Here is a 27,714-nt window from a genome sequence, read left to right on the forward strand (position 1 = left end):
TGCAGGAACTGAACCTTTCTGGGGAGGAGTCTGGGAAAGGCCTAATCACTGCCACCGTGTCCTCTCAGAAGAGCGACCCCTGTAGGGGGAACGTGAGACCGCAACACCCTCATCCCACAAGGCCAAGGCAGGCCACTTCTCCACAGCGTGCTGAGACCCTTCCCCACAGCCCCGGCCCCTCTACACCCCAGCCCAGGCAGGACTAAAGCAGTAACAGACAGCCCCCATTACTGAGTCCCCCAAAGTGCCGGGCCCTCTGTCAAGGGCTTTCTAACGTCCTCATGTAATCCCCATGACAACCCCGAAAAACATTATCATTGGCAACTTTTAAATGAGGAAAGAGGTTCAGAGAAAAAGTCACTCGACTAGTGTCACATCACCAGTGAACAGCAAATGAGCCTGTGTGAGCACAATGCCCAACGCGTGGAAACTGCTCCATAGCGGTTAGCTGGGACAGCTACCATGGGACAGAGCAGGACTCAAATCCAGGTCCACCTCCAACACCCACGCTCCTCTCTGTTGAGGAATTACGTGCACACGGTATACAACTCAGGCAGGCAGAAGGGCGTGTAGTGCAAGAGAGTCTGCCACCCACCCAGGACCCCAGGTCCCCTCCCCAGAAGCAACCAGCTTCTCAGGTATCCTGTACAGATTTCTAGCAACACAATGCATATACTGTTCGGTATCTTCAGAGCCCTTGTTCTTTAACCAGCATGCCGTCCTGCTGGCTTCACTCGCCTGGGTGAGCCACACTTGGCATTTGGGCCTGTTTGTGGCAAATTTCACTGCCACCGACAAGCTTCCTGCCTGAAGGCCAGGGTGAAGCTGTGAGATGCAGAAAGTCTACCGCGCTTTGTAGATCCAAGGGTGTGCTTAGGCCATGGGTCAGGCTGGGCAGTGTACTCCCCAGGGGCCAACAGGATTGCTCTGCCAGCACAGCGCTGGCTGGAAGACCAGACACTCAGCCTGACATCCCAGGCCCAAAAGGGCTTCATCTCTAAGCTGGTGGTTGCACCATAAGGCTGCCACACTCAGACGACCAGGCCTAGGGCTGGGCCCACATCAAACCACGCACAACAGACAGTAAGAGCCAGCAAGTCCTGGGTTCAGTAGCTTCATCATTTCCAGCCCTGTAGCTTTTGAAAAAGCATTTCACCTCTCTGAGATGTGGATCTCTCACTTAGCAACTGGTAACAGCAGCCACCCCTTAAAGGGTTAAGGTGAGGCTTAAATGAAACAAAACCCATAAAAGGCCACACTGTGAGCTCTTCATGATGACCTGAAGGGGGCTGGAGTTCTGTGAAGTGGAAACAGCTGGGGTTTGGAGTGTCAAAGGCAGCACTGCTTCCCTGGAGATGCTGGGTTTTCCACGAAGCACCGAGGAAGGACATCCTCTGGCAGCTGTTTAGAAGCCTGCACAGGCCCACTGGTTCCACTCTCGTGCGTCTCCCAGTTGGGGGATGGGAAAGCTTGCGGACTCCGTCTCCTTTGTGACACAGCATCAAGCCACCAAGGTGAGGGCTCTCAAGGAGACACGGCTTCCACGTTGCCTTGGAAGCGAGCCAGCCGCTTTTCCTGAGCCCCGCCAGAGACTGGGCAGGGCGGAAGAAAGGCCACAACAAACCTGGGGTCTCAGATAAGGTCCACTTCCTTCAGCAGCTGGGGTGCTATTGTCTTGATTTCCACAAATACTCCCGGGCCATGCTGGGTGCGGCCCAGCAGAGGGGATCCTCCTACTCATAAAAACCCTGGCGTTTTCTGGGTGGGGCACTGAGGCAGCTCTGGGGCTCTGACCTCATTCACCTGCTGCTGGGCCAGAAACCCAAGTTTGTGGGGAGCCCAGGGAAGTGGGACTGAAGGTCCCCCAGCAGCCTGGCTTCTCCAGGACACAGAGGGAGATGCCCCCACTAGCCGACAGTCCAGGGTGTGGCCCTCTTAGGATAGGAGAACACGCTGTGCACACCAGGCCCAGAGCCCCCAATCCCACCCCTGTGTCAAAACTCGCCACTCTTCCAGGAACTACCATCTCGAGAAAGGCAGGGGCGTCAGCACAGAGGCCAGCCTCGGAAACAGGTAAGGTAGGGTCAAGCCAAGCCGTGGTCTGGCCTGGTCTCAAGCAAGCTCAGGCCAAGGAATGAAGGATGGGGCCATCTTTAAACCTCATGTGACCTGCCCCATAAACCCAGCCAAAGAAGGATGCTCCCTCTTGCAGGGGTCTGAGTGTTCCAGGTGGGTGGAAGTAGTTATGGGAAGTAGGACCATTTTAAACAATTCTTTGCCCTTCATTAACATGACTTTCCACAAAAAGAAAAAAAAAACCACACACTGGGGACTTCCCTGGTGGTCCAGTGGGTAAGACTCCACGCTCCCAATGCAGGGGGCCCGGGTTCGATCCCTGGTCAGGGAACTAGATCCCGCATGCATGCTGCAACTAAGAAGCTCGCATGCCGCAACTAAGAAGTCCGCATGCCGCAACTAAGAAGTCCGCATGCCACAACTAAGTTCCCATGCCGCAACTAAAAACAAGCAAAAACAAAAAACCCACGCATTGAATATACATATATTGAATGCTTGCTATGGGCCAGCAGTCCCCCCGGGGTGGGTGTCATTGTGCCCATTTGCCAGATGGAGAAATGAGACGACAGGCTAAACAACTTGATTAGGGTCACCAGACAAGAAAATGGGGAGCTGAGACTCCAAAATCCAGGTTTGTGAGTCTTTTATCAGGACCCCATCCTAGGAGGACAACGGTCCAGAGAAAACGCTCCCACCTCTGTCACACTCGAGTTTCACTCTGACATCACAGAATCATGACCGAGAGAATGGGAAGAGTGCCAACCAGGGCAGCCAGTCCAGCGTCCACTGTATAGAGCTGATGCCTGGGGCGGGGAAGTGACTTTCTCACAGTCACACTGCAAATCAACAGCTAAGTCGAGATTATGACCCCCCGCCATCCCGCTGACTCCTACTCATCTTCAGCTCTCAGCTTAGGTGTCACCTCCTCAGGGAAGCCCTCCTTGACCACCTCCCCCTCCCCCTGATTAGATCCAGTCTCCCTGTTACTCACTCTCAAGGCTCCCTGCACGCCCAGTAACACTGAGCACAACAGGAAACCTGGGCCTGTGGACACTGCCTGTTTCACGTTGGTTTTCTGAACTGGAAGGAAGCCCTCGACCACAAGCATGTCCCAGAGGCTGGGCTTACCTTCACTATCCGTGAGCACCTCCATGCGCCCGCTGAACATGGCCTTCAGCATGGTGTCCTGCTTGGTCAGCGTCTGCATGGTGGTGTAGTACAGGGCTCCACCCACGTTCAGCTTCACGTACTTGGAACTGGGGCTCGTGCCCTTGAACGAAGTGGTGCGGGTCGCAGCTGCTGGCACCGCTGAGCTCACCACACTTTCTCCTGACATCTCTTCCTGCCAGGGGACAAACACAGGGGCACTAGGGTCACAGCACCAGGCCTGATTTACTTTTCTCAGCCAGTGTGCTGCAGCTGGCCTCCAGATGTGTTCTGCTTAGTCCAAGTGTATACTGCATTGAAAACAAAGTTTACTCCCAGCGTTGACAACTCGGGAGAATTCACAGGAAAATCTGAGTTTCTGGCTTCTCTTAAAATCAGAGGCCAACTAGGCCAGCAGGGGAACCAGTGGTGGGAGCTGGGGCGTCGGCTAACCCATTGGGAGGAGCATGCACTCCCCAACCTGCCCCAAACTCCAAGCAGACAGCCTCATACACTGGCTTCACTGCTGACCCTGCAATTACCAGTTTGCCACTAAGTCTTGCATTACAAGGACTTCCTTTGTGCCCACTACCCATATAAATGAACACCCTGGCTGTATGCTAAAGTGGCCGAAAGCACTGCCAAGGCCCCGTTTCCTTACTGCTACGCACAACGGAACAGCTAAAAGTGCCACTTTTCCATTGAATTACCCATGAAACAAGCTTTCAGGAAATTGAGTGGGGTCTCAACTACCGTTCCCTTACAGGGAATAAGTGTTTCTAAGTACTCAACAAAAGACATAAAAACTCTTGGAAGCAAGTTATTGCAAATTGGAGACTTCCTGTACTAGTACTTCCCCAAACAGCAAGATCCGCTGAGTCTCCCTAAAGAGCACTGCCAGCGACCATGTACATCCCCGTAAGACAAATGGGTGCAGTGTCTGATCTAAGCAGACGCAGGAAAGGAGACTGGTAGCTGGCATGTGTGTATTCAAAGAAAACTTTTCTTTTATCCCAAATTTTATTTTTTTTAATTGAAGTCTAGCTGATTTACAACGTTGTGCCCATCTCTGCTGTACAGCAAAGTGGCTCAGTTATACACATTTTTAATATTCTTTTCCATTATGTTTATCATAGGATACTGAATATAGCTACCCGTGCTATACAGTAGGACCTTGTTTATCCATCCTATATATAATAGTTTACATCTGCTAATCCCAGACTCCCAGCAGAAAACTTTTCTTGAATAGGGAACATTCTATAGCTGACGATTCCAAGAGTGACTGAGTCTTTACTGGAACTGGAGCACAGCACTGCTGGCCACGAGCTGGCCCAGCACTCACGCCGAGGCCTCGGGGTTCCCACAGAATGTGAATGACTTCACAGCACATCACCAGCAGACAAGGCAACTCGGCCGCTGATGCATCCAGACACAAGCGAGGCCCCTCTGTAATTATGTCTGAACACAGACAAAAACAAGGACATTGTCCCCTAAAAAATGACCAATAAGGGTCATCATGGCTGCTTCTTTACCAATTAGAGCCCCATTCCATCCTTCCCGCCTTCAAGTGAGGAATTGCTAAGACCCAATCCCAGAATTAGCCCTGTTTCCCGGCAGCATTCAACACAGAGCAAAGCCCCACTTCCTGAGTCCTTCCCACAATCACCCACCAGAAGCGTGAGTCCTCTTTCTGAGACTCTCCACAGTTCTCCCTCAATGCACCAAGAAAACAAACCCAACTATGACTACAGACATACTCTTGGTGGTTTCAGCTGGAGGGCACTGACAACACAGAACCTTTAAAACTATACCCTGGACTGAAAAAGGACTGTTTGTTTTTTTTTATTCTTTATGCTTTTCTTTTACAGACCTCCCACAATAAACACATATTACATTTATAGCTGGTAAAGCACAACTGTTATTTTTTTAGAATTTATTTATTCATTTTTAATTTATTCATTTATTTATTTTTTGGCTGCTTTGGGTCTTCGTTGCTGTACACAGGCTTTCTCTAGTTGAGGTGAGTGGGGGCTACTCCTCCTTGCGGTGTGCAGGCTTCTCAATGCGGTGGCTTCTCTTGTTGAGAACACAGGCTCTAGGCACACAGGCTTCATTAGTTGTGGCATGCGGGCCTCAGTAGTTGTGGCTTGCGAGCTCTAGAGCGCAGGCTCAGTAGTTGTGGCACACGGGCTTAGTTGCTCCGTGACATGTGAGATATTCCCGGACCAGGGCTCGAACCCAAGTCCCCTGCATTGGCAGGTGGATTCTTAAGCACTGCGCCAACAGGAAAGTCCCCACAAGTGTTATTTTTTAAATGGGCTAAGGGACTAATGAGTGGCAACCTGCCATCCACCAGTGATAGTAGAGGCAATGGCCAACTTGCTTGACCTCCATCCCCTCAAAAGAATGGCCGGGAAATCACGCACTGGGGAACCCACTGTTGTCAGGGCGCTGCAGAATGACACGGATGAAGAATGGCCTCCTGGAGAGAAAGGTGTTTTCTCAAGAACCTGTTCCTGCTTCGTTCACCAAGTGAAAACATCATAAGAAGGTTAAGTTTTCAAAAGCTGAGGCTTAGGTCACCTGGGGTCTCTGTGGCCTGATGCCAAACACAAAAGACAGAGGCCAAGAGGAAACAGTGATGCCTCCCTCCTAGCTTTCGTGTGAAATCAGTCCTCAGAGACCTGCCACTAACAGTTATGACCAACCATTTCCCCCAGAAAGACACGTTGTCCATTTGATGGCAGAAATTGCTTACGGGAGTAAAGAGTTTCAGAAAACTCTGAAGACCTGGAGCAGGGGGGAAAGAAAAGCTTATAATTATGGATTGGGAGTTTTTTTGGGTGGAGGGGGTTAGCTAAGGAAATTTGCCCCCAAACGGAAATACTTTTTTAAGCGCCCATTTCAGATCTAAATTTATACAAAAATAAATATGTTTTTGGGAAATGGTACGGCATTTTGTAAGGCACTTACCGTGAAACAGACAAAAAAAGTCATAAAGAATAATTTTATGTGCTGTACATTTTGGCTTTCCAATACTTTTTTTTTCTTTTTTTTGCGGTACACAGGCCTCTCACTGCTGTGGCCTCTCCTGTTGCGGAGCACAGGCTCCGGACGCACAGGCTCAGCGGCCAGGGCTCACGGGCCCAGCCGCTCCGCGGCATGTGGGATCTTTCCGGACCGGGACACAAACCCATGTCCCCTGCATCGGCAGGCGGACTTTCAACCACTGCGCCACCAGGGAAGCCCCTCCTTACCTTTTTAAAGATAATCTGCATACACTAAAGTGTATTTTAAGTGTAGAGTTTGATGACTTTGGGTCAACTTATGCATCTATGTAGCCCCTACTCAAATCAAGATAGAGAACATTTCCATCACTCCAGAAAGCCCCTCCCTGACCCTTTCCCACTCCTCCCTTCCAGGAGATACCACCGTTTTAATTTCTATCACCACATACTACCATTTAAATCCAAACAATGCTGGAAGACAGTTATCACTATCTTCATTTTGTGGACTTGGATACCTCAGCCCACAATCAGTCACTTCTCCAAGTGCACTGGTGACGGAGGTGTCTTGATGAGGAAGTGAGTGAAGGATGTGGGCAAGTCCTGCCTGGCCCCAAGCCCATGGTTTTATCAATGGTCATGCTTGGTATATACAGAGCTATGACACAGAAATTGAGAAAGGGGGCCCCACCCCCCATTCTTCAGAAAGTACAAAAAAGCTCTGAAAGAAAGACAGGAGGTCATGTGTGGCTGAGAGCTTGGGTTTGGAAGTCAGACCTGAGTTTAGGCCCCAAGCCCTGCCACTTACCAGCTGTCTGAGTCTAGTCCCGTCTAGCGAGTGGGGACAGTGGCCACAACTTCCAGGGCTGCGAGGCCCCAGAGAGCACTCAGCCCAGCCCCTGCCTCAGAGCAACACAAAGCACTCAAACTACGATGATCTGGCATGCGCTCCAAGTCTCAAATTATCTTCTCTTTTAAGTCCATTTCCAGGTCTACTGACATTCGACCGAAACACTGAGAGAAAGGCAGAAACCATCCTGATCTCGCTTGAGACTTCCAAGTAGACAGAGAAAGCCCTGAACCTTTCCAGAGCCCACCCTTCTAAAGGTCAGTCACTTCAATACTAGGAGAGGCCCCTGGAAAAAAGATTCTGGCTGTGTTCATCCCTAAGCCTGAGTCGCAGGGAGCAGAGGACACAAAGCAGTAGACAATGAGCCTCTCACAGCAAACCTCTCTTCGGAGGCCTCCTCAGCCATCCCTGCTGGGATCCTGCCTTTGTTTCACCGTTAATGAGGTTGGGGAGGTGAGGCAGGAGAGAGCACAACTGGTTACAAGAAACAGAGGTAATTAACACTTGCAGTATTGGTTACTGATTCTACTCAATCAGAAGTTTATCCCAGTTAGATCAGTAAGTCCAGGCTTCTCTTTCCCACCTCCCCTGAGCATACTGCTGCTGATTCTAAACAGTGGCTCTCCACTTTAGAAAAATCCTGATGCCTGGGCCTTACTCAGGGAAATTCTGATGCAATTGGTCTGGGGGTGTGGCTAGGCAATAGCACTTTAGAATTCCAACTCCCTAGGTGATTCGAATGTGCAGCCAAGATTTCAACCCGCTGTTCTAAAAGTTCTGTGTCGCCCCACTCCAATCAACCTCCATTTAACTTCCTGGTCTTGGAGAAGCTCCCCAACCTCTGGCTCTATAAGCCCTATGAATTTCTGACCACACAGAAAAACAAACCAAATCGGAAACAAAAGCAGGCCCCTGCTCCACAGCTTCAGGCCGCACAGACAAGAAGCAACTGTACGCATGCTTAAAAAATAAAAATCAGCCTAAGGGGTAAAACCTCTGACTCGAAAGGAGACCCAGGCAAGTACAACAGGAAAAAAGGCACCAAATCCCTCACCCTTCGAAGTTTCCTCTACCTCTCTCTGTAGAACTATCTCCCGTGTGTGTGTGTGTGTGTGTGTGTGTGTGTGTGTGTGTGTCTGTGTCTGTGTGTCTGTGTGTGTTGGAGATGTGTGTAGAAAGTCTGAATAAGAGTTCAGCAAACCTAAACCTGCAGTTGTGATGTTCAGACAAATGGCTTCACCGAGTCTCAGCTTCCTAACTTGTAAAATGAAGTTAAAGCCATAATCTTCAGAATAACCCTCAAGGAATAAATGTTTAAGTATTTAGTGTAGTTTCCCTTTTGCTTAAGTTGTCCTTGAGGCCAGAGCTTCCCAGCCTTGGCTGTACTGGAATCACCCGGGTGCACTTAAAAAGTGGTGATTCCTTGGCTTCACCCAGAACAATTAATCAAACTGGGGAAGGGCGCGGCAACTCAGAAACTAGTGTTTAAAAAGCTCTTCAGGTGATTTTAATGTGCAGCCACAAAGCTCAGGTGTTTCTTTAACTAGCTAAGAGTCATTGTCTTGAGGCTAATTATAAAACTCCCCCTACCCTCCAAATCAGGGCACTTCTACAACTCAGAGGTCTGCTGTTCCATTTCAACAAAACTAAATTCAACCAGTGGACTTCCCTGGTGGCACAGTAGTTAAGAATCCGCCTGCCAATGCAGGGGAAACGGGTTTGAGCCCTGATCCGAGAAGATCCCACATGCCGCGGAGCAACTAAGCCCGTGCGCCACAACTACTGAAGCCCGGGCGCCTAGAGACCACGCACCACAACGAAGAGTAGCCCCTGCTCGCCGCAACTAGATAAAGCCCGCGCGCAGCAATGGAGACCCAATGCAGCCAAAAATAAATAATAAATTTATGAAAAAAATAAAAAAAATTCAACCAACCACATAACTGTAGCATTATTTTGCATCCAAAACTTACAGGACAGCCACTGATATTTCCAAGAGTTTTGTCGAATTACTTTCTCTTCCTGTGTTGTGCACACAAACCATTGGCCTATTTCTTTCAGCAGGCTAGTGAGGAAAACGTTATCATCACTCCCATTTTTAAGGGGAGAAAAGTAAGTACCAGAACTATTAGGATCCTCTGACTCCCACTTTCATGCACCTCTCATTACAGAGCCCAAATCAAGAAATCATCACTCTCATCCCCTGCAGGGCTTGCTAAAACAGATTGCTGGTCCCCACCCCGAGACTGACTCAGTAGTCTGGTAGGTCTAGAAAACTTGGCCATTTCTAACAAGTTCCCAGGTGATGCTGCTGGTCTGGGGACCACCGTTTGAGAACCACTGCTTTAATGACTTCTCTCCCTCAAGTGGAACTTACTTTGCACAAAATGGAGCTGTTCAAAGTCAGATACGGGTTGAATCATTTTTTTCTTCAACATTGTCCTTGGGACCGGTGTTCCCTAAAGACTGCAGTTGCCAGGTTAAAGACTTGGGGCAAACAAGTAAAAAGAGGGTCTGGGCTGAACTTTGGTCATTCCCACCCAGGGAAAAAGGGCTATTCAAGAACAGACCCTTGAAGGATTCCAAGCACAGAGAAACTTCCCACAGCTAGAAGATAAGAGTGTGAGGCATCCCCAGCTCCTTAGCTGTGGCCACCCCGGGTCTCGATGCAAGTGACTAGATAGGTACCCAAGCGCCAATTAAGGCGCTGGATTCCGTGGCGAAGGTACCCTGACCTCAGGACCCTGGCATCATACCTCCGCGGAGTTCCCAGCACCGAGCGCACGCCCACCGGCGGGCTCCCTCGGTTTCTTTCCTCCGCTCCACTGGCCCGTGTGTTACCTCCGCGGAGTTCCCAGCACCGAGCGCACGCCCACCGGCGGGCTCCCTCGGTTTCTTTCCTCCGCTCCACTGGCCCGTGTGTTCAGACGCACTTGTAAGCCTCGTCCCCACTTCACCGAAACCCAGCGACTCTAGCATAACTTCCAAAAACCCCGAACACTCCGCTCCAAGGAATCCCACTTCGCCCTCTCATAAATTACCCATTCTCCTTCACAGCCCTGCCCAAATCCTCATTTTCCACTCTAGATGTCTATCTTCAGTGACATCTCTTTGTTCTCTTTACAATCACCAATTCTCATTTCCGACCAGCGCTGAAGTCTCAGAGACTGCCCCCCCACTCATCCATGCACATATCTACTCCACGAGCCCAAATGCCCTTTCCCGGATCCCCCAACAGCCAGGGACAGCACTCCCCTACACACACACACACACACACACACACGCACGCACACACACACACTTCTCCGTCCAGAGCCCTTCCCCCACCCCCGGCCTCGCCCCCCATCCATTCCCCCAACCGCCTCTCTCCTATCGCGACAGCCCCTCATCAAACCCCCTCCTCTCGGTCCTTGCCCCCTTTATTCTACCTCTGTCCCGCTCTCTCGCCCGCCCAGAGCCCCCAGTCCGCGGGCAACGCCCTCCTTACCATGAAAAGCCGGAGGACGCCGGAGTCTCCAAACCCGGACTAAGAAAGACAGGAAACACCCAGCTCGCGTGAGCCTAGGGCGGAGGCGGGGCCGGAGCGAGGACTTCCGCACTCGGCCACGCCACTTCCGCCCCGCAGAGGACACCTTCCTAAAGGGTCCGTTGTACTCCTAGATATCGGCCGCTTTCCTTCAAAGTTCCCTGGTTGGAATGGGTTGCATCTCTTCTCGGCTGGGTCAGGCATTTATCCCGCTCCTAATGCTCCGCTTTTTCGGCTTCCATAGAGGGGGACAAGGTGCAGGGAGGTTTTCCTTTCCGGACGAAGACGCTCTTCGGAACTGTCGTTTCCGGAACTGGATAGTTGTTTCCCGGCGGAGCTCTCAGAGTGAACATCCCGGGGCAAGATGGCGGTTGGGCCTCGGCTGCTGCCCCGGGTCAGGCAGAGCTCGGGGGTCTTGGGCTGAGGCGGTGGTAAACTGCGGCCCCGACCCCGAGCGCGGGGGCCTCGAGCGGATAAAGGTCTACGGCCTGCGGGTAGCGAGTGGCAACAGGGTTGTGGGTTCTCTGGGTGGTGGGGCCGGGGACTTGGAGGGAGGTGCCTCTGGGGTTGGGTCCCTGCTTCTCCTGGTCGGAGGGGCAGGTGCTGGGGGCTGGCTTTCGGGTTCCGGTGGGGGGTGGGGTTCTCCGTGACCTTTTTATCTCTGGGGCCAATGAGATAAAAAGGGGCAATAGGCCTTTATAAACCGACTAGCGCTGGACGAAAAAGATTTGTTATTGTGGTGGTTGATGCCGGGGAAAGACGCCGGGCCGCAGGAGTCACCCAAACCGGAGTTCGAACCCTACTCACTGTAACCTTAGGTGAATTCTTTCTCCTCTCTGAGCCCAGTTTCCAACTCTGTGAAATGGAGTAATTAGCTCGTGTCACAAAGGGTGTTGTGTAATTAAAGTTTTAGAACCATGTGTGACATTCAGCACTCAATGGAAGCAGCTGGTGTTAATGATACCAATAAAGGAAAGCTTGGTAGTAATTTGACTTTTAGCCCCATGGGCAGCCTTGCATTCTCGATTTTTCTTTGCCTTCCGTGAATAGTGGCGTCCCTGGGTCTTCTCTGTTGCACTTAAAATAAATAATTGCTTTGGGGTTAGAAGTGGGTTCAAATTCAGGAGCCTAGTGACCTCTGACAAGTCATGTCCCTTTCTACATTTCATTTTCTCTGTGTGAAGGTGGGATTTGAAAGCATGCACCTACATCGGCTGTAGCCTTCAAAACCTGTTGCTTATTCTTAAGAAAGTTAGACTGTTGAGACCTGATAGAGCTGAAAAAACAGAGGTGGTTAAATATCTGTACGGTGTCTGATCCATGGTCCACCCCTAACAAATGGTCATTCAACCAGGTCATTCAACCTAGCTGCCCAGCTATTCCCACCATAAGCGGAAAATTGCCTTGGGCTCAGACAGCAGTTATATATGGTGCTTCACCTTTGGACTACACTCTCTAGACTGTCAGGCTCTTTCATAGTGCTCCATGAAGTTGGCCTGATCCAGAAAAGATTGATTTTGAACAGTCTCATGGAACTATAGAAGTAGAGAAGAGTCCTGACTCAGTATTAAAATCTTGACTCTGCCGCTTTTGGGATTATGGGAGATATTAAATGGGATTATGGGAGATATTAAATGATCTTATAGGGTTGCTCTTCTTGTTAGATGAGATCACATAGAAAGGACTTGACAAGCAGTGGGTACTCAAATCAACATGTTTCCTTTCGCTTTTCAGACCATCTTGGTTATCAACAATCTCTTGTTTCCTAATCTTTCCACCTATAACATTTTTGTTTCCCTAACTGGATTGTAAACTTCTTAGGGACAGAACGGTAAAGCTCACTTACCTGCTATCTGCTTTCAGATACTCCTTATTAACATTTTCCCATTTAATCTAATCACAGTATCCTGATGACTAAATCAAGATACAAGAAGGGTAAATTTTCATTTAATCCTTTTAGCAACTCTAGGAGGCAGGTACTATTATTATCCTCAATTTACAGATAAGGAAACTGAGGCCTAGAGAGGGTAAGTAACTTGGCCAAATAAGGTAGAACCATAACTTGAAAGAACCAAGGGCTATTTTGACCCAAGGCTTTCTCTGCTACTCACAGCCTTTTCTACGCACAGCCTTTTCTTTGATTCTCCAGGGCATTTAGCAGAGTAAGTACTTAATAAATACTTCTGATGTGTTTTTATTTGATTGATGAACTGTAATAGATGTTATGCAGGTAGAGGAGGTGAATAAGAAAGAATTTGAAGAACTGCAAAGTATAGACCATTATGTGATGTAAACAGAAACCAACATAGAGCGTTGCCAAGGGGATGATGATCTCAAGGAAGGGATCTTATCCTACAGGGCCCGCTGGGAGAAGTGAAGTTTTGACATAGTCTTAGAGGTACTTAGTCACAGTTGGCATGCAACCTCCTGTTCTTCTATTGGGAAAAAGTGCTCTCTTCTCCTTCTGCTCCCTCCCCTTCCTCCCCCTGCCCCCCAAGAGGGACTGTCTCCACGTTAAGGAAAGAGTATACCATTGTGCTCATGGCTTGGGCCGGCTTGTTTGTAGCTCTCAGGACCTTGAAGCTGTTACCCAATATAAACAGGGCCCAGGGCTCATAGCCCAAGTGACAGGACTGGTGAGTCTTAGTACACCCAGGGATAGAAAAAACTCTTTAACGGGTGACTGTTATTTCCTACCCAGAGAACCATAGTGCCTGTACAGATGAGGACCTCTGCTGAAGAGTTTTAAAAAAGAAAATCTTTGTGTCTATAAAAATAATACGTCAATTAGACTTACTGACTGTGCGCCCCGTCAGCCACCTCTATAGGTGCTTGAGGTCATCATCTCATCCAGTGCTCATGATCGGCCTCTAAGCTGATTAACAGACAAGACAGAACGACTCCGAGATACCTCCCCCCGCGGTACACGGCAGAGCTAGGGGCTGGCTCCAGCTCTGACTCACAGTGCCATGTCACGCTACCACATGCCTTCTGTGGAGAGTTCGAGAAACAGACTAGTTAGGGAAGCAAAATTTCCCACAGTTCCCCTACCTCAAAACAACCACTCTTTTATTTTAATATTGAAGTATAGTTGATGTACAATATTATATATAAGTTACAGGTGTATAATATGGTGATTCACAATTTTTAAAGGTTTTGCTCCATTTGTAGTTATAAAATACTGGCTATATTCCCCATGTTGTACAAAAGATCCTTGTACTTTATTTTATACCTTACAGTTTGTACCTCTTAATCCCTTACCCCGATACTGCCCCTTCCTCCTTCCCTCGCCTTACTGGTAACCAGCTGTTCTCTGTATCTGTGAGTCTGCTTCTCTTTTGTTATATTCATTAGTTAAAACAACCATTCCTAACGTGTTTTTCCCCCCAGTTTTGTATCTGCCTGCGCACGTGATTTTTTCTCTTTCGTTGTGTAATTGGGATCATGTTGTAATAGGGAAGAACCCTTTGTATTCTATTACAAGTTAATCACTAAAGGGATGTTGCCTGTAAGCTTAAATTATACATAATGGCCCACCTCTGGGAACCCTGCCTCCCAGGTAATGAGCATTAAGCTAAAATACCTTTGTTTAGCTCACAGGAAACATCCTGACCAGGCCCACCTCTGAATGACTGCAGGGAGGAAGAAATTAACACGTCCCCTCTGGAGGCTGACCAGAACCAGGAAATGTTTGACTTTCCTCCCTCCCCTTTTAGTATAAAAGAAGCCTGAGTTCTAATTCAGGCAAGATGGTTCTTTGGGGCATGAGTCCACCATCTTCTCGGTTTGCTGGCTTTCCAAATAAAATCGCTGTTCCTTGCCCCATCAACTCGTCTCTCAATTTATTGGCCTGTCGTGTGGCAAGCAGTATGACCTTGGACTCTGTAACAGTCTTGGTTCGCAGCCAGCCTCCTTTCCATTTCTTAGACATAAATATTTTTCCAACTTGCTGAAAACGTCAAACATAATTTGCAATGGCTTTTAAACATGTCATCCCCTCTGTTATTCTTAGTTGCCATCACAAAACATTTACAGCTTTAATTCAGCAACTTCTTTGGGCTTATTCTCAACCTATTCCCTTTCAACTGTGAGGACTGGGGAGATACGTCTACCATTTAGATCCAACATTAACTAGAGAGGACACAGATGTTTTTGCACTGTCTTTATTACTTTTTCTCAGTGAGGAAGGTATATGATGCCTACCTAGAAAACTAATCCTAAATCTGGATTTTTTTTCTTCTGCTTCTGCCAGAAAACACAAGCTCCTCTGAAGTGAGATGTCCTCAGCTGTGAGCCCTGTGCAGAATCACTAATGACTGATTACCTGACATTTCTGCGTCACCGGCAGGTCCTCAGGTGAGTGCTCCAGACTTCCACTTCTGGGGCAGAGTGAATGGTTTGGAAGACTGGTACCTTTTTATTGCCTGTCTTCTCACGCTCCCTCCCATCATCAGGTAAAAGTTTCAAGATGGTCTTACAGGTACTTAGTCACAGTTTGTGTGCAACCTCCTGTTTTACTATTGGGAAGAGGCTCTCTCTTCTGCTTCCTCCCCACCCCCGACACCCCATGAAGGACCGTCTCCATGTTCGTTTGTCTTGAGAATTACTGATGAGAGACCCACATGTAGGAAAAGCCATACTGTTTAACAGATGTGAATCAATGTCGAACAGGGGCCACAGAGTTCCCCCCGATGTGCTGACATGGGAGGAGCCTCTCGTGACCTTCTTATCCTTGATGTTTTCACGTGGACACTGCTTTGAGTGAGGTAACCTGGTAAAGAGATGGTTTACAAGAAGTCTAGATTTCTGAGTATTTCATTTCAGTGCCCATGTCAGCTGGTCTGATTATATATTTTGGATAGAATGACGAAGTTTTCAAGCATCTAAAGACATCATCTCAGTGTGGGAGGCTCTGTGGACCAGTGCTATGTGCTCTAGGCTGATAGCCAAAGCCATCCCTTTGGGAAAAGACAGTTACTGATGATTTAGATTAAAATGTAATGGCTAATTTAGAGTCCAAAAATACCAGTCTGTGGATGGGGGCCTTTCTACTCTAACGTCTTCCTCAGCCCTTGGCAGGATGGGAACGGTGAGGACAACAGAATAAGTTATGCTTAAAACCAAACATGTTCGATTTAATGGATTGTCTGGCATTCTGGAATCACGTACCTTTGGCTGTTTTAGTGTTTAAATGGCCCTTTAAAAAAAAATGAAAGGCTTCTTTTGTGTTGGGCACAAAGTGGGTATCAGTAAATATTTGTTGAGTGAATGGATAAATAAAATAATGGTGACAGTAAATAATTATGTTTAATGTTTTTCCCTCAAGTCTTCACTTGGCAAAATAAAAGTTGACTGCTCAGTGAAATATCCAGGGACCTTTGACTTAGAGGATGCCTGGTTTGAGTTAGAGCTTTGTGGTTGGAATTGATTCATGCTTTGTTTATTCATTAAACCATTGCAGAGCCCAGACCCTATGCCAGGCACTCTGTTGTTTCTCTTAAAAAAATGTGATAACTTAATACAGGAAAAAGCATCGCTGGTCTGAGGAGTTGCATGAAAGGAGCCGACAGGAAGCTGGGACTTGTGCGGGGACAGCTATCAGCCATTTGGGAGGGAGCTGGGGCGTCCCGAGTAGCTTTCTGCTGCTGCCCAAGTCCCTTCCTGCCCTTTGCTCCTGAGCCCCTTTCCGTGAGTGTTTTTAGTATAATGACCTACATCAGCCACTTGCCATTTTCTTTGCAGGGTTTGTGCAAGTTTGCAAACATGTTCACTGTTTCTCAGACCTCGAGAGCTTGGTTCATTGATAGAGCCCGTCAGGCTCGAGAGGAAAGGCTGGTGCAGAAGGAGCGGGAGAGGGCAGCTGTGGAGATTCAGGCCCACGTACGGAGTTTTCTCTGTCGGCGTCGACTGCAAAGAGAAATCAGGTGGGTGTCAGGAGCTCCTCAGCACGTTTTCTTTTGTTTCCAATTCATAGCAAAAAAAAAAAAAAAAGATTGCTTTTCTCTTAACAGTTCTTGAACAGCCTTCCAGATGCTTTGAACTCCTAATTTAAAACGTCTTTTTTTACCCTTCCCTCCCTAGGAGAGAGATTGATGAGTTTTTTAAAGCAGATGACTCTGGGTCCAGTAAAAGAAGTGCACTTTGTATTTTTAAGACTGCCAGGAAACTGCTGTTCTTGTTCAGAATTAAAGAGGATGATGAGGTAAAATAATAATAGCAAACCCACATCGTGCTTATGTGTCAGATCTTTTTGTAAGTATTTGATAGATATTAACTCATTTAGTCCTGACAGCAACTCTGTGAGAAGGTTCTGTTACCCCCACATCCTGCCCCTTCTGTTTTCTTGGAACCTGTTTCGTAGGGATTATGCCCAGTGCTGGGAATCATCACGATTGTTTTCACATTGACTCTTACAGGCACTTGTCCTCAGATGCGTAGGTTAGCAGATTTATGAGACACAACATGGTACAAGTCATAATACATGGTAACTGACAGGCGGTGGTGAGGACATTGGAGGAAGCGGTGGGCTGTGGTGTGCCATCAGAGGGGTGGCCGCTCCTCTGCTCCAGCCACTGGGGGACTGATACTCTGATTTTTTTAAAGACACTCCAGAGCTGTTTGACACTCAGTTTACTAATTTGTAAAAATTGGCCGCTAATTTGAAATTTCTCTTAAAATCCTTCAAACCAAACAAAACAGGCTAGTTTTACCTTTGGAATTAGAAAAATCAGCCTAGAAAGTAAAATTCCAGGGGAGCAGCTAGTCATCTGTAACAGTACTAATGGAGACCCTTGAGGAGGGCCTCTGTGTTCCTGGGGGTTAGGCATCCATTACTGCTAAGCTTCACATTGTGCCAGACCCTCTTCTGGGTACGGGGCCCCAGAAGGAAACAACGTGGGCAAGGTCTCTACCCTTGAGGAGCCTGTAGCCGAGCAGGAGAGAGAGAGGAGGACGCTGGCAGTAAACGCAGTCACGCAGATGAGGACAGGCAGGCGCAGGGAGGTGACGCCTGTTTACAGAGGAGGAAACCGCAGCTCAGTCTGGTAGAGCAGCAGCCAGGGCCACACCTCTTTTAAGGGTGGATCCAGGGTTGGTACAGCCAGGGTGTACCACTTTTCTTGCTTTTGCATTTCAAGATGAAAGTGATGATAGGACAGTTTGTGAGACAAAAGTCAGCATCCGTGGTGCTTACAAAATGGCAAAAGGCTGAGCACAATTTAGGAGACAGCTGCTAGTCTGCAGGAATCCAGGCCCAGTTTGCCAGGTTGATCTTGTTTTTCAAAAGGAGCCCCAGTCTAAAACACATGTAGGGCTCATCCTGCCTGCGGGTCACCAGTTTGAGAGCCTTTCCTTAGGCTTTCTGATCCTCGGTCTCCACATCTACAAGTCGGAATTAAATAGGATCCCGATGTGAGTCATCTGGCGTCAGGCCGGCACATCCATGCCAGGGGTCCACGGAACATTTCTGCTTTCTCATTTCTCCATTCATTGTGAGAATTTATAACCCCCATTCTGCCTCTCTGCAGAGATTTGAGAAGTTGTGTCGCTGCATCCTGAGCAGCATGGATGTTGAGAATGAACCCAAGGTAAGTGGGGCGGAAGCCAGAAAGTCTCCCACGACCACTCAAGCTGGCCAGTTTGCCTCTCAGAATTCCTGTTGAATGTTCTGACTGTTGTGTACGACTCTGCATGTTTGCACCCATGTGTAAGTAAGTAATGGATCGAAAACATTAACAAAGTGCAGGTGAATTCCTTAGTCTTTGCATTATCCAAGAAGCTGTGCGCTGTTCTTGCCTCATACTCAGGGTGGTAAATCCACTTACCAGGCTAGTTTTACCTTTGGGTTTAGTGTTAAAATAAGTCCTCCTTGCTGCTTATTTTTGTGTTCATCCCCCTGCCTTATCTGGCTCTGGACCTAGCTGATTGGTCCCATTCCAGTAGCTGGAATGTGTGTCATTTGATCCCTGTAACTGCCCATTACATTTCTCTTTTTCCTGTTTGTAGGTATGGTACGTGTCCCTGGCTCTTTGCAAGGATCTCACCCTCCTATGGATTAAACAGATCAAAGACGTCATGTGGTATTGCTGTGAGTTTCTTGAGCAGCTCAAGGTAAAAAATAAAAACAAGACTGTAAGTCGATCCCTCCTACTTGAGGCCTGTAGAATGTATTTTCAGAGTCCTCGTGGTTCCCTCATAGGTTATACCTTTGTGATGTATCAGTTGGAGTCTAGTAAAGAATTACTGGAGTCCCTGTTCCCAGAGAGAGTGAGTTAGATGCTGTTATCAACTTGAGAGCTTCTTTCATGCACGGTATTTTGGACATTGACCTGCACTTACCACAGTCTTAATGGCAGGGAATCTTGTCTTCCTTTCAGTGCTTTTGATATAGTGGATACTTTGTAGCTGGCATTATTATACTAGTCAGGCCCCTTGTTACAGTGCAGAAACCCAACATGAGTGCAGCTGGTAATACATACTAGAGCCAGGGGGCTTCTGGATTTTCCCTCTCTTTCCTTCTTTCATGTGTGCTTCCTTTTGGAATCACCTTGTCCTCTCCCACTCTAATCATGGCAGCTGGCAGTTCTAGCCTCACATCCTGACTCTGTCTTGACCAAAGACAAAAGGGAGCCTTCCCCCATCGATTCAGAAATCTGGGAGGACTCATAAAGGTCCAGTGGGATCCTGGTCTCAACCCTGAACTGGTCACAGCGGCAAGATGGGTGGGGTACTGCCACCAGCCCTGCCTGGTCCAGTGCCCACCCTTGTGTTATGGGAAGGTGGGCAGGGGTGTGAGTGTGTACAAACAGCAGCCATTTCCACTTTGCACGTAGGGAGGGAGAAGTTTCAGGCGCAGAGGCTTGGCAAGGACTCTGGTAGTAACTGAGCAATGGAGCAGATGTCCCTAGAGCACCCAGTGATCCATTCCCAGACATCTCTCTCAAGGCACTTGTGAATGGCTCTCTTGGCCTTGACCCAGCATCAAGCATGAATTATAGTCATCATTATAGTAATAGCCAATAGTATCAATACATAGTGTTCTCTGTGTGCGAGGCACTGTTCTTAGTGCTTTATATTCATGAATCCATTTATTTCTCACAACAACTAAACGAAGGAAGCAGTGTTACTGTCCCTAGTCAACAGAGGAGGAAGCTGAAGTACAGAGAGGTTAAGAAACTTGCCCAAGATCACACAGCTAGTAAGTGGTAAAGCCAAAAGTCTGAGCCCAGAGTCCTTGTTATGTTCAATTGCATTTATACTCTGTTGCTCCAGTGTACATGCATACATATGTTAAATACTGAATGCATACATGTAGCAGGCCAGCCCTGGTCATTTTGTTTTCTAAGAATTCTCAATTCTCCATTCCCAAGAGTATTTCAATTCTATGGTCAAGCACTAGTGTGCTGAAATCCCTGTTGTTTAACTTTTATAGTTGTTGTTTAACTCTTATAGTGGTCATTCCTCAAGAGAAAAAGAATAAAGACTTAGAATCCTGACTCATTGGTTTGCATTCAGAAAAGCTGTAAAACGGTTGCTCTGCTCTCTTGGACTGGAGGGCGTGTGTCTTAATCTTACTCTCTTTATTGTTTTTAGCCTGAAATTTTACAAGACTCCAAACTCATCACACTGTACCTCACGATGCTTGTCACCTTTACAGACACTTCAACATGGAAAATTCTCCGGGGAAAAGGTCTGTGGGACTTGCTTCAAAATCTTTCCTAAGTAGCGTTTCCATGGAGAGTTCGGGGACCTTTTCAAGAAGTATTTTTGCTGCCACAAGCCTCAGGCAAGGCCCTAGAACCACACACATGGAGACGTTGCACTATGGTATCTAGGATAAGTTCAGTATCGTGTGCTCAGCTCTCTCCCTTCTTGGAATTTACGTTTGAAGGCACAAGCCCTCTGAGCTCATTTGTTACAACTCCCACAGCACCTCAGCCTTCAGATTGATAATATTCACTTAAGCCTCATCATTTCATTTGGAGAATATTCGGCCGCAAATAATTCTATTTTGCCCATAAAATTGCATGGTAAAGCTGCCTTCTTCCTTGAACACTGAGCTCGGCCTTACATGTTTCATACATTCACTTTATTTATCCGTTTACCCCGTAGCCTGCTGTGTGCCAGACACTCTGCAGGCACTGAAGATAGGGGAGAGGTCACTGCCCTCCAGGGGCTTTAGGTGCTGAACTCTGTGTGCCCGCCCTTCCTCCCAGCACCTGAGTCTGGTGGGGTGGGGAAGAGACAGACACTGAAGAGAGGTTGTATATATATGAATATCTGAGTAGTATACGTGGATGTGTAGGTCACGACAACAGTGTGACAAGGGGCGCTTGGAAGGAAGAGCCCAGGAGAAACGAGAGTGCAGTGGGGAGGGAGACCTTGCCTTGTGTGGGGCTCGGCCTTTCCCGAAGCAGTGACATTTGAGCTGAGAGCTGCAGGGGGAGGTGGAGTTTGCAGAGCACAGAGGTGGGGCAGGACTCTGAAGCAGAGGAAACTGTGTGCCGAGGCTCCAGGCCAGGAAGGAGGAGGGTTCATTTAAGTCATGATCCTGGACTCTGGGGGGGATTTAGAACTCGGTGCATTCTGGCCCTGCCAGGGGGCTTGTATCCCAGTGGGGAGAGGAGGTAGCCACCGGGGGTAGAAAGTGCCAGGCCCTCGGAGGGAAGTAGAAAACGTGCTGCAGGAGCTTGGAGGCCGGGGATGATACTTCTGGGAAACCAGAGGTCCCGTCATCTAAGAGGTTACGCTTCCACCGGGCCTTGCGGGAGAGAGAATTCTGGAGATGTGGCGTCTTCCTGTCCTCTGGTGCCAGACCCCAGGGGAGCAGGAAGGCAAGCCAGAGGAGCTCTCGTTTCCTTACGGCCTGGGGCCTGGGGCATGTAAACAGTTCACGTTATGGCCAGAGATTTTTTTTCTCAGACTTTTTTCTTCGTTTAGGTGAGAGTCTTCGACCAGCCATGAACCACATTTGTGCAAATATAATGGGCCATCTCAGCCAGCATGGATTTTACTCTGTGCTGCAGGTCTGTGACCCCATCCCTAATGTGGGACTCACTCTCCATACCTGAACTTGGGTTTTTACCTCTGGTTTCGGCCTATCTGCTGCCCTCCTCACAGAAGCGCTTTCTGCAGGAAGCGCCCTCTCCTCCCTCCCCGACCCCAGCTTTGACACCCTCTCGATTTGTGTGAAGGGAGGACAGTGACTGGGACCCCTTCACTGTGCTACATTTTTGACTATGAGGATAATCCAGTCATTTGAGACTTAAACTCAGGAAGGAGGTCTCAGGATGTATTCCCTCAGGTTCCTTCTTGGTTGGTGTCTGGAATCGTCTTTCTAGCTCTGTGTCCTCAAACAGCCTTCCGTCCACACTGCATGTTATCGTGCCAGTTCGTACATCCAGGGAATTGTCAGAAATGTAACTAATCACTGTTGAAAAGTATTGATACTTGGGAATTCTTGAGTTTGAGAAGTGACATTGATCTAGGCCGTCCTCCGGCCTGGCACTGAGATGGGCTGTTTCCTGGTTGGGTTTCACTTTCTCCTCACGACAACCCTGCGAGGTGCTGTGGCAACCAAAGGTGGATTCTCAACAGTTCATCTCAGTGGAAGAGTCTACTTGATGCCGTAACTCTGAATTGCTTCTAAAATAATTGAGATTTTAAATCTGGTGTTGTTCTTATCGGCTGCTAATTTTTTTAACTATTATTTTTTAAAACTCAAGTGTAATATTTAAACTAGAGAGAGAGAGTGGTACAGTGAACCTCCATACATACCCATTGCTTTTCTTTCATTTTTTTAGAAACATTCCAATACAGTTTTTTATCTGAAGCACTTACTGTACATTTTTTACGTGCACATGAATATAAAGTTGGCGTCGCCCCCTGACCAATTACAGTGTTCTTTGCAGGTATTGTTAACCCGTGGCCTGGCGAGACCCCGGCCTTGTCTGTCCAAAGGCACTTTAACAGCAGCCTTTTCCCTAGCAATGCGGTGAGTAAGAAACTGCGCCTGAGGAGCCAGCTTGCTTCTGAAGGCCTGCTCCTCCTGCTTTTCTTCTCTTGTTACTGGTATTAGATACGGGCTTGCCCACTTTGTTAGAATTTACAGGAAGTGTTGTTCTTGATGAAAATGACACATCTGTGACTGCCCTGTTCTTAATCTTCCGGCTGTACCCTTGAATGTTTTTGCATCATGATTTGAGGGAAGCTATTCAAAATGAATTGCTTTTATTCTGCCAGGGGCCAAGATATGACCATTTTTCCTTTTGAGCTTTTAATTGATAAAGGAAACCTAAGAGCTGAAAGAGGCCCAGCAAAGGGCAGGGTGAAAGGATTCAGGGAATAGTGTTGCGAACACGGGTTTAAGACACTAGAGTTCGGAGGACCAGAGAGGATGTGATATTTATCTTCACTTAGTCAGTTTGGAGATGTAAAGTCGTAAGAAGCTAAATATTTCCTGATAGAAATCATACCAGCAAGTCTGAGAACTGCCAAGTGTAAAGAGCTGTGCTTGTTAATGGGTCCAGAACATACTTAAACTGTTGAAAGGAGCAGTAACTTGGAGAGTTGTTAATAAGATAGCTTGATAATCTGAGATCATCTTAATCCCCAAGATAATAATAATTTGGGAAAGAAGGAGTGTTGTGGTCAAACCAGCTTGGTAAAGCTGCCCGTCTGCCCCTTCCTGGAAATTCACCAGGCACCTTCCTGCTGAAAGCTCTGACAGATCCTGTGGTAGCAAACTCTTCGGGCTTGTTTAACCTGACTTGACCCAAACATATCTGAACATGGAGTACTCTCACCCAAGTTTTAGATGATGGAACATGTCTGTTACTATCCTGTGGAATCATTTTCCGTGGAACACCAATTTGAAAAATGATGGTCTAGATTATAGGTTGGCAAACTTTTTCTGCAAAAGGCCAGCTAGTAAATATTTTCAGTTCTGTGGGCTACGCAGCTTCTGTCACAACTACTGTGCCAATGTAGCCGCCAAGCAGCCATAGACAGTACATACACAAATGAGAACGGCTGTGTGTTCCAATAAAACTTTATTTACAAAAACAGGCAGTGGGCAGTTTTTGACCTGTGGGCCACAGTTTGCCGACCTGATCTAGACTGTGTTTTCTACTAACCATTAGCCACGTGGAAATGGAAATTTATAAAATGGAAATTTATTAAAATTAAATAAAATTAAGAATTCAATGCCTTGGTTTCATTAGCCATATTTCAGGTGCTCAGGGGCCACGTGACTAGTTGAAAACCATATTGACAGCACAAATGTGAAACATTTTCATCATCACCAAAAGTTCTATTGGACAAGGCTGGTGTACACCGTCCAATAGAAATATGATGAGAACCACATTAAATAAGTCAAAAGAAAGGGGAAATTGAGTTTAACGATATATTTTATATAAACTGCTATATCCAAATTTATCATTTTTGCATGGAATCAATACTTTTAAATTATTTTAATTAAAATTAGATAATTTATTAATTTTTCTTTCCGTGCTGAGTCCTCAAAAAGTGGTGGCTATTTTACACTTAAAACATAGGAATTTGGCCTAGCCACATCTTATGTGCTCAGTAGCCCCTGACGTGTGGCCAGTGGCTACTGCATTGGACAGCACACCTCTAGAGGCTAGACCTTCATAGCAGGAACAGAATCCAACTGGTTATGCTATGATTAAAGAAGTAGAACAAATTATCTAGGTAACAGTCATACGTTCGTTACATACTTTGAGAGGAGTTACAAAGAGATGTATTTAATGAGTCGTAACACATGTTTTCCTAGATCAGGTTTATTGCAGCTCCCTCTCCTGAGTCACCTGAGCAGCTCATTCCAGCAGCATCGCCCACCCTCTCCTCTGTCACAGACAGCGGAGGATTGACACAGACGCCTGAGCCCAGGAGCGCAGCAGCATCCTCTAGCTCCCCTGTCTTCCATCTCCCAAGAACACAAGTCGTCTTTTCGTCCCAGCATCCTTCCCTTGTCCCACTGTGGCTGCAGTTCACACTGTGATCCACCAAGAGGGTCATCTAGTCATTCCACCACGTTTCTTCTCCTTTGAGAATATAATAGCGTCCATCATTTTAAGTTTTTTCTTTCCATATGTCAGAATCCATTGACTCACTTGTTAAGGCCGGGCTGTTCTAAAGCCTTTTTCTTGCATAGTACACTTTTTTTCCTCCTCTGAATATTTGTAAGTAATTGAGCAGGACCAGGACCTTGTAAAACAAGATATTCGGTGGTTTTGTCATACAATATGTAGATACTACTACTAAAAGTCTATGAAGTCATAACTGATATGTTTAGATGTGATCACCAAGTCCTATAATACAAATAGCTAACATTCACGGGCCGCACGTTGTTTTAAGACTTCTACACACATTAACTGACTCCTCACCACATTCTTGTATCTCCATTTTATAAATGAGGCAGCTAAGGCCCAGAGAGGTTAGGTCAGTTGCCCTTGGTCACACAGCCGGGAGGGGCAGGGCCTGGAATTAAACCTGGGCCATCTGGCTCCAGAGCCCACACTTTTTATTCCTTACTCTTTATACTTGCTTCATATATTCAACACATTTTTATATTCTAAGATCAATATATATTTCTTAAATTAATGGCCCATGGGAACCTTCCCAAACTCACCTTGTTCCATTTATTATCTGGATATATATTCAGAATAAATTGCTTAATTGAAGTATGAGTTATTGGTGACTTATCGCCCAGTAAACATACCCATGTAAGCACCACCCCACCTGTGAAATAGAACAACCGTAGCAGCACCTCAGAAGCCCCTCTTTTCCTCCTTTCCAGTCACTATCCCCATCCTCCTCTCCCGTGTACATAGTTTCTCATTCTGCTTTTTTTTTTTAGGTTGATTATAGCATGAGGATTCTCTCATGTCAGTAAAACTTCAGTAAATTGATTTTTCATAGCTGCGTCATAGACTAAAGTATCACTTATTCAACTTCCCCCAGTGAATGGGCCCATTTTCAGCCTTCAGTCTTCCTAGAAGTCCTGTGAAGCATAATTCCAAGGGATTTGGGGGTGTTGGTAGGGTTGTTCTTTTGTTCCAGGTTCACATTAAACGTGTCTGAGTAAGGTGATATGTCTGTGTCTAGCCCTGTGATTGCTGCACAATTTTCAGACAATCTGATCCGGCCGTTCCTCATCCACATTGTGTCTGTGCCCGCTCTCATGACTCATCTCAGCACAGTGACCCCTGAGGTGAGTGGGCTCTGAATTCCCCCAATTCCATCTTTGCCTTTGTCCTTAAAATAGAAAGTAAAATGTTTTCTCTGTTAATTTCTACCTCGTCTCCTGATGATTCTCCTAAATCAGTAGCTACCGTAGACACACTTGTGTTAGAAGCCCAGAGAAAAAGGGTCTCATCTTTGTTCATTTTCTTCTTGGTGATGGATAACATGTTTGGCAGCTAGGGGGTGATCTGCAGGGATAGAGTTCACACTCTGGTGGGAAGCTCCTTTTATCAGCTTCCGCTTTAACAGTCTACGATTGTTTGCAGCGCCTCACTATTTTAGAATCTCATGACATGCTCCGTAAATTCATCACATTTTTAAGAGACGAAGATCGATGCCGTGATGTATGTGAAAGTTTAGAAGGATGCCATACACTTTGTCTCATGGGTAAGTATCTATGGCTGGAATTTTATTGTGTTCTGGGCGTTGGGAAAAGCCCAGGTGTTTAGCTTTCCACCATTCTGGAGGCCACAAGCTGTTTTTAGTAAAAGTTGGAAGTGCTTACAATAAAAGACAGGTAATGAGGTAAACAGTTTAAGTAGACTCATGAAAGTGAAAATCACATGGAAAAATACATCAGCCTGGCAAACTAGCTGAGTGACTGTAAATGAATGTTAACTTTCAGCCCTTAGCTTCCTGGCAGCCAAGGGAAAAATGAAAACGAGTTACCTGGATAATTCTCATCTCAAGAGAGAAGAGAGCACAGTTTGGTGGGGCTTAGATCAGAGTAGGGTCTACAATGTCTGTTTTACAGTGTTTTCATTTAGATGAGAAAAGGGTTTGGGGATAGAGAAGCATTTGAAACAGCAGAGGTACAAAACTCTCGTTGCCTAATTAGAGGAAATTTATTTTACATAGAAAAAGGTTCTTGGGGCTACATTTTAAGGGAGTCGATGGTAAGAGTCCTCACAGAAAACATTAAATAAATTCAGTGAACACTGAATAACAGTGATTTTCCAGGACTTTTCAGCTATTCTTCAGGAGGTCATTTCTTGTGTTGACCCTTGGTTTCAGAATCTTGGTGTAAGAAAATGTTATACTAACTTAAAAATCTGTGTACCTGACATTTTACACGTTACCTCATATAGTCCTCACATCAAGAGTGGGGGTCATCACTCCAGTCTTACAGATGAGCAAACAGACTCAAGAAGTAGGTTGAGGGTCACCTAGCTCGCCTCTGGCAGAGCCAGGATTTGAGGCCAGGTCTGCCTGTTTCTAAGCCCTGCACAGCACTGCAGCCCCAGCACTGATGGGTTCCTCTCTACGTGGAATTTCTTCCTGCACGTAGACATGGATGCATGAGCCCCAGGCAGAGAGCAGGGCTGGGAGGTGAGGAAGCATGTCTGTCCGGGCCTACCGCACTCAGCCTTCTCTCTTTGTAGGCAACCTCCTGCACTTGGGCTCCCTCAGCCCCAGGGTGTTAGAGGAGGAGACAGATGGATTTGTGAGTTTGCTCACCCAAATGCTCTGCTACTGTCAGAAGTACGTGTCCCAGAAGAAATCCAACCTGACCCACTGGCACCCTGTCCTTGGCTGGTTCTCCCAATCCGTGGACTATGGGTGAGTTCTGGAGGCAGATCACCGTCTTCCTTGTCTCTGCCTGCCTCTCTTCCACCACTTCCCCCTTTTCATCGAGATTTGTGGGCCAGGCCTGCAAGCCAGCTACGTAGGCATCAGGAAGCTTTTGTCAACTGGGTGGTAAACAGGATGGAATTAGGATGAAGAACAGATAGAGGGTGTCTGGGATGTGACTGTGACACATGGGGCCTGGGGGGAGCAACAATGCTGCTGGCAGCACAGGAAGTCTGTGTGGAGCGAGAGAGCCAAGAAAGAGCTTGGTGCCTTCTGCG

The 27,714-nt window shown here is 47.1% G+C and overlaps 2 protein-coding genes across 4 annotated transcripts in view; one reads left to right on the forward strand and one right to left on the reverse strand.

Moving 5' to 3' along the window:
• KCTD10 (potassium channel tetramerization domain containing 10) overlaps positions 1–10,585 on the reverse strand; it is a 33,337-nt gene extending 22,752 nt beyond the window's left edge. For both annotated transcript variants that reach the window (XM_082852761.1, XM_082852760.1), the window contains exons 1-2: positions 10,562–10,585; positions 3,205–3,418 (exon numbers count right to left, since the gene is read on the reverse strand). In XM_082852761.1, the coding sequence (XP_082708887.1) occupies positions 3,205–3,418; positions 10,562–10,564 (217 nt within the window). In that variant the 5' untranslated portion in view covers positions 10,565–10,585. The remainder of the gene's footprint in view (positions 1–3,204; positions 3,419–10,561) is intronic.
• Positions 10,586–10,959: 374 nt separating this feature from the next.
• The window catches only part of UBE3B (ubiquitin protein ligase E3B), a 55,846-nt gene continuing 39,091 nt past the window's right edge, over positions 10,960–27,714 (forward strand). The window contains exons 1-12 of one of the 2 annotated variants that reach the window (XM_082852548.1): positions 10,960–11,094; positions 14,853–14,956; positions 16,343–16,524; positions 16,682–16,802; positions 18,127–18,186; positions 18,605–18,709; positions 20,192–20,288; positions 21,539–21,624; positions 22,510–22,592; positions 25,727–25,832; positions 26,131–26,251; positions 27,247–27,424. In XM_082852548.1, coding sequence (XP_082708674.1) covers positions 16,364–16,524; positions 16,682–16,802; positions 18,127–18,186; positions 18,605–18,709; positions 20,192–20,288; positions 21,539–21,624; positions 22,510–22,592; positions 25,727–25,832; positions 26,131–26,251; positions 27,247–27,424 — 1,118 coding nt within the window. In that variant the 5' untranslated portion in view covers positions 10,960–11,094; positions 14,853–14,956; positions 16,343–16,363. The remainder of the gene's footprint in view (positions 11,095–14,852; positions 14,957–16,342; positions 16,525–16,681; positions 16,803–18,126; positions 18,187–18,604; positions 18,710–20,191; positions 20,289–21,538; positions 21,625–22,509; positions 22,593–25,726; positions 25,833–26,130; positions 26,252–27,246; positions 27,425–27,714) is intronic. The other variant, XM_082852549.1, reaches the window with a different exon arrangement.

Source organism: Leucopleurus acutus (genome assembly GCF_964270905.1).
Source record: "Leucopleurus acutus genome assembly, chromosome: 13".
Lineage (NCBI taxonomy): Eukaryota > Metazoa > Chordata > Mammalia > Artiodactyla > Delphinidae > Leucopleurus > Leucopleurus acutus.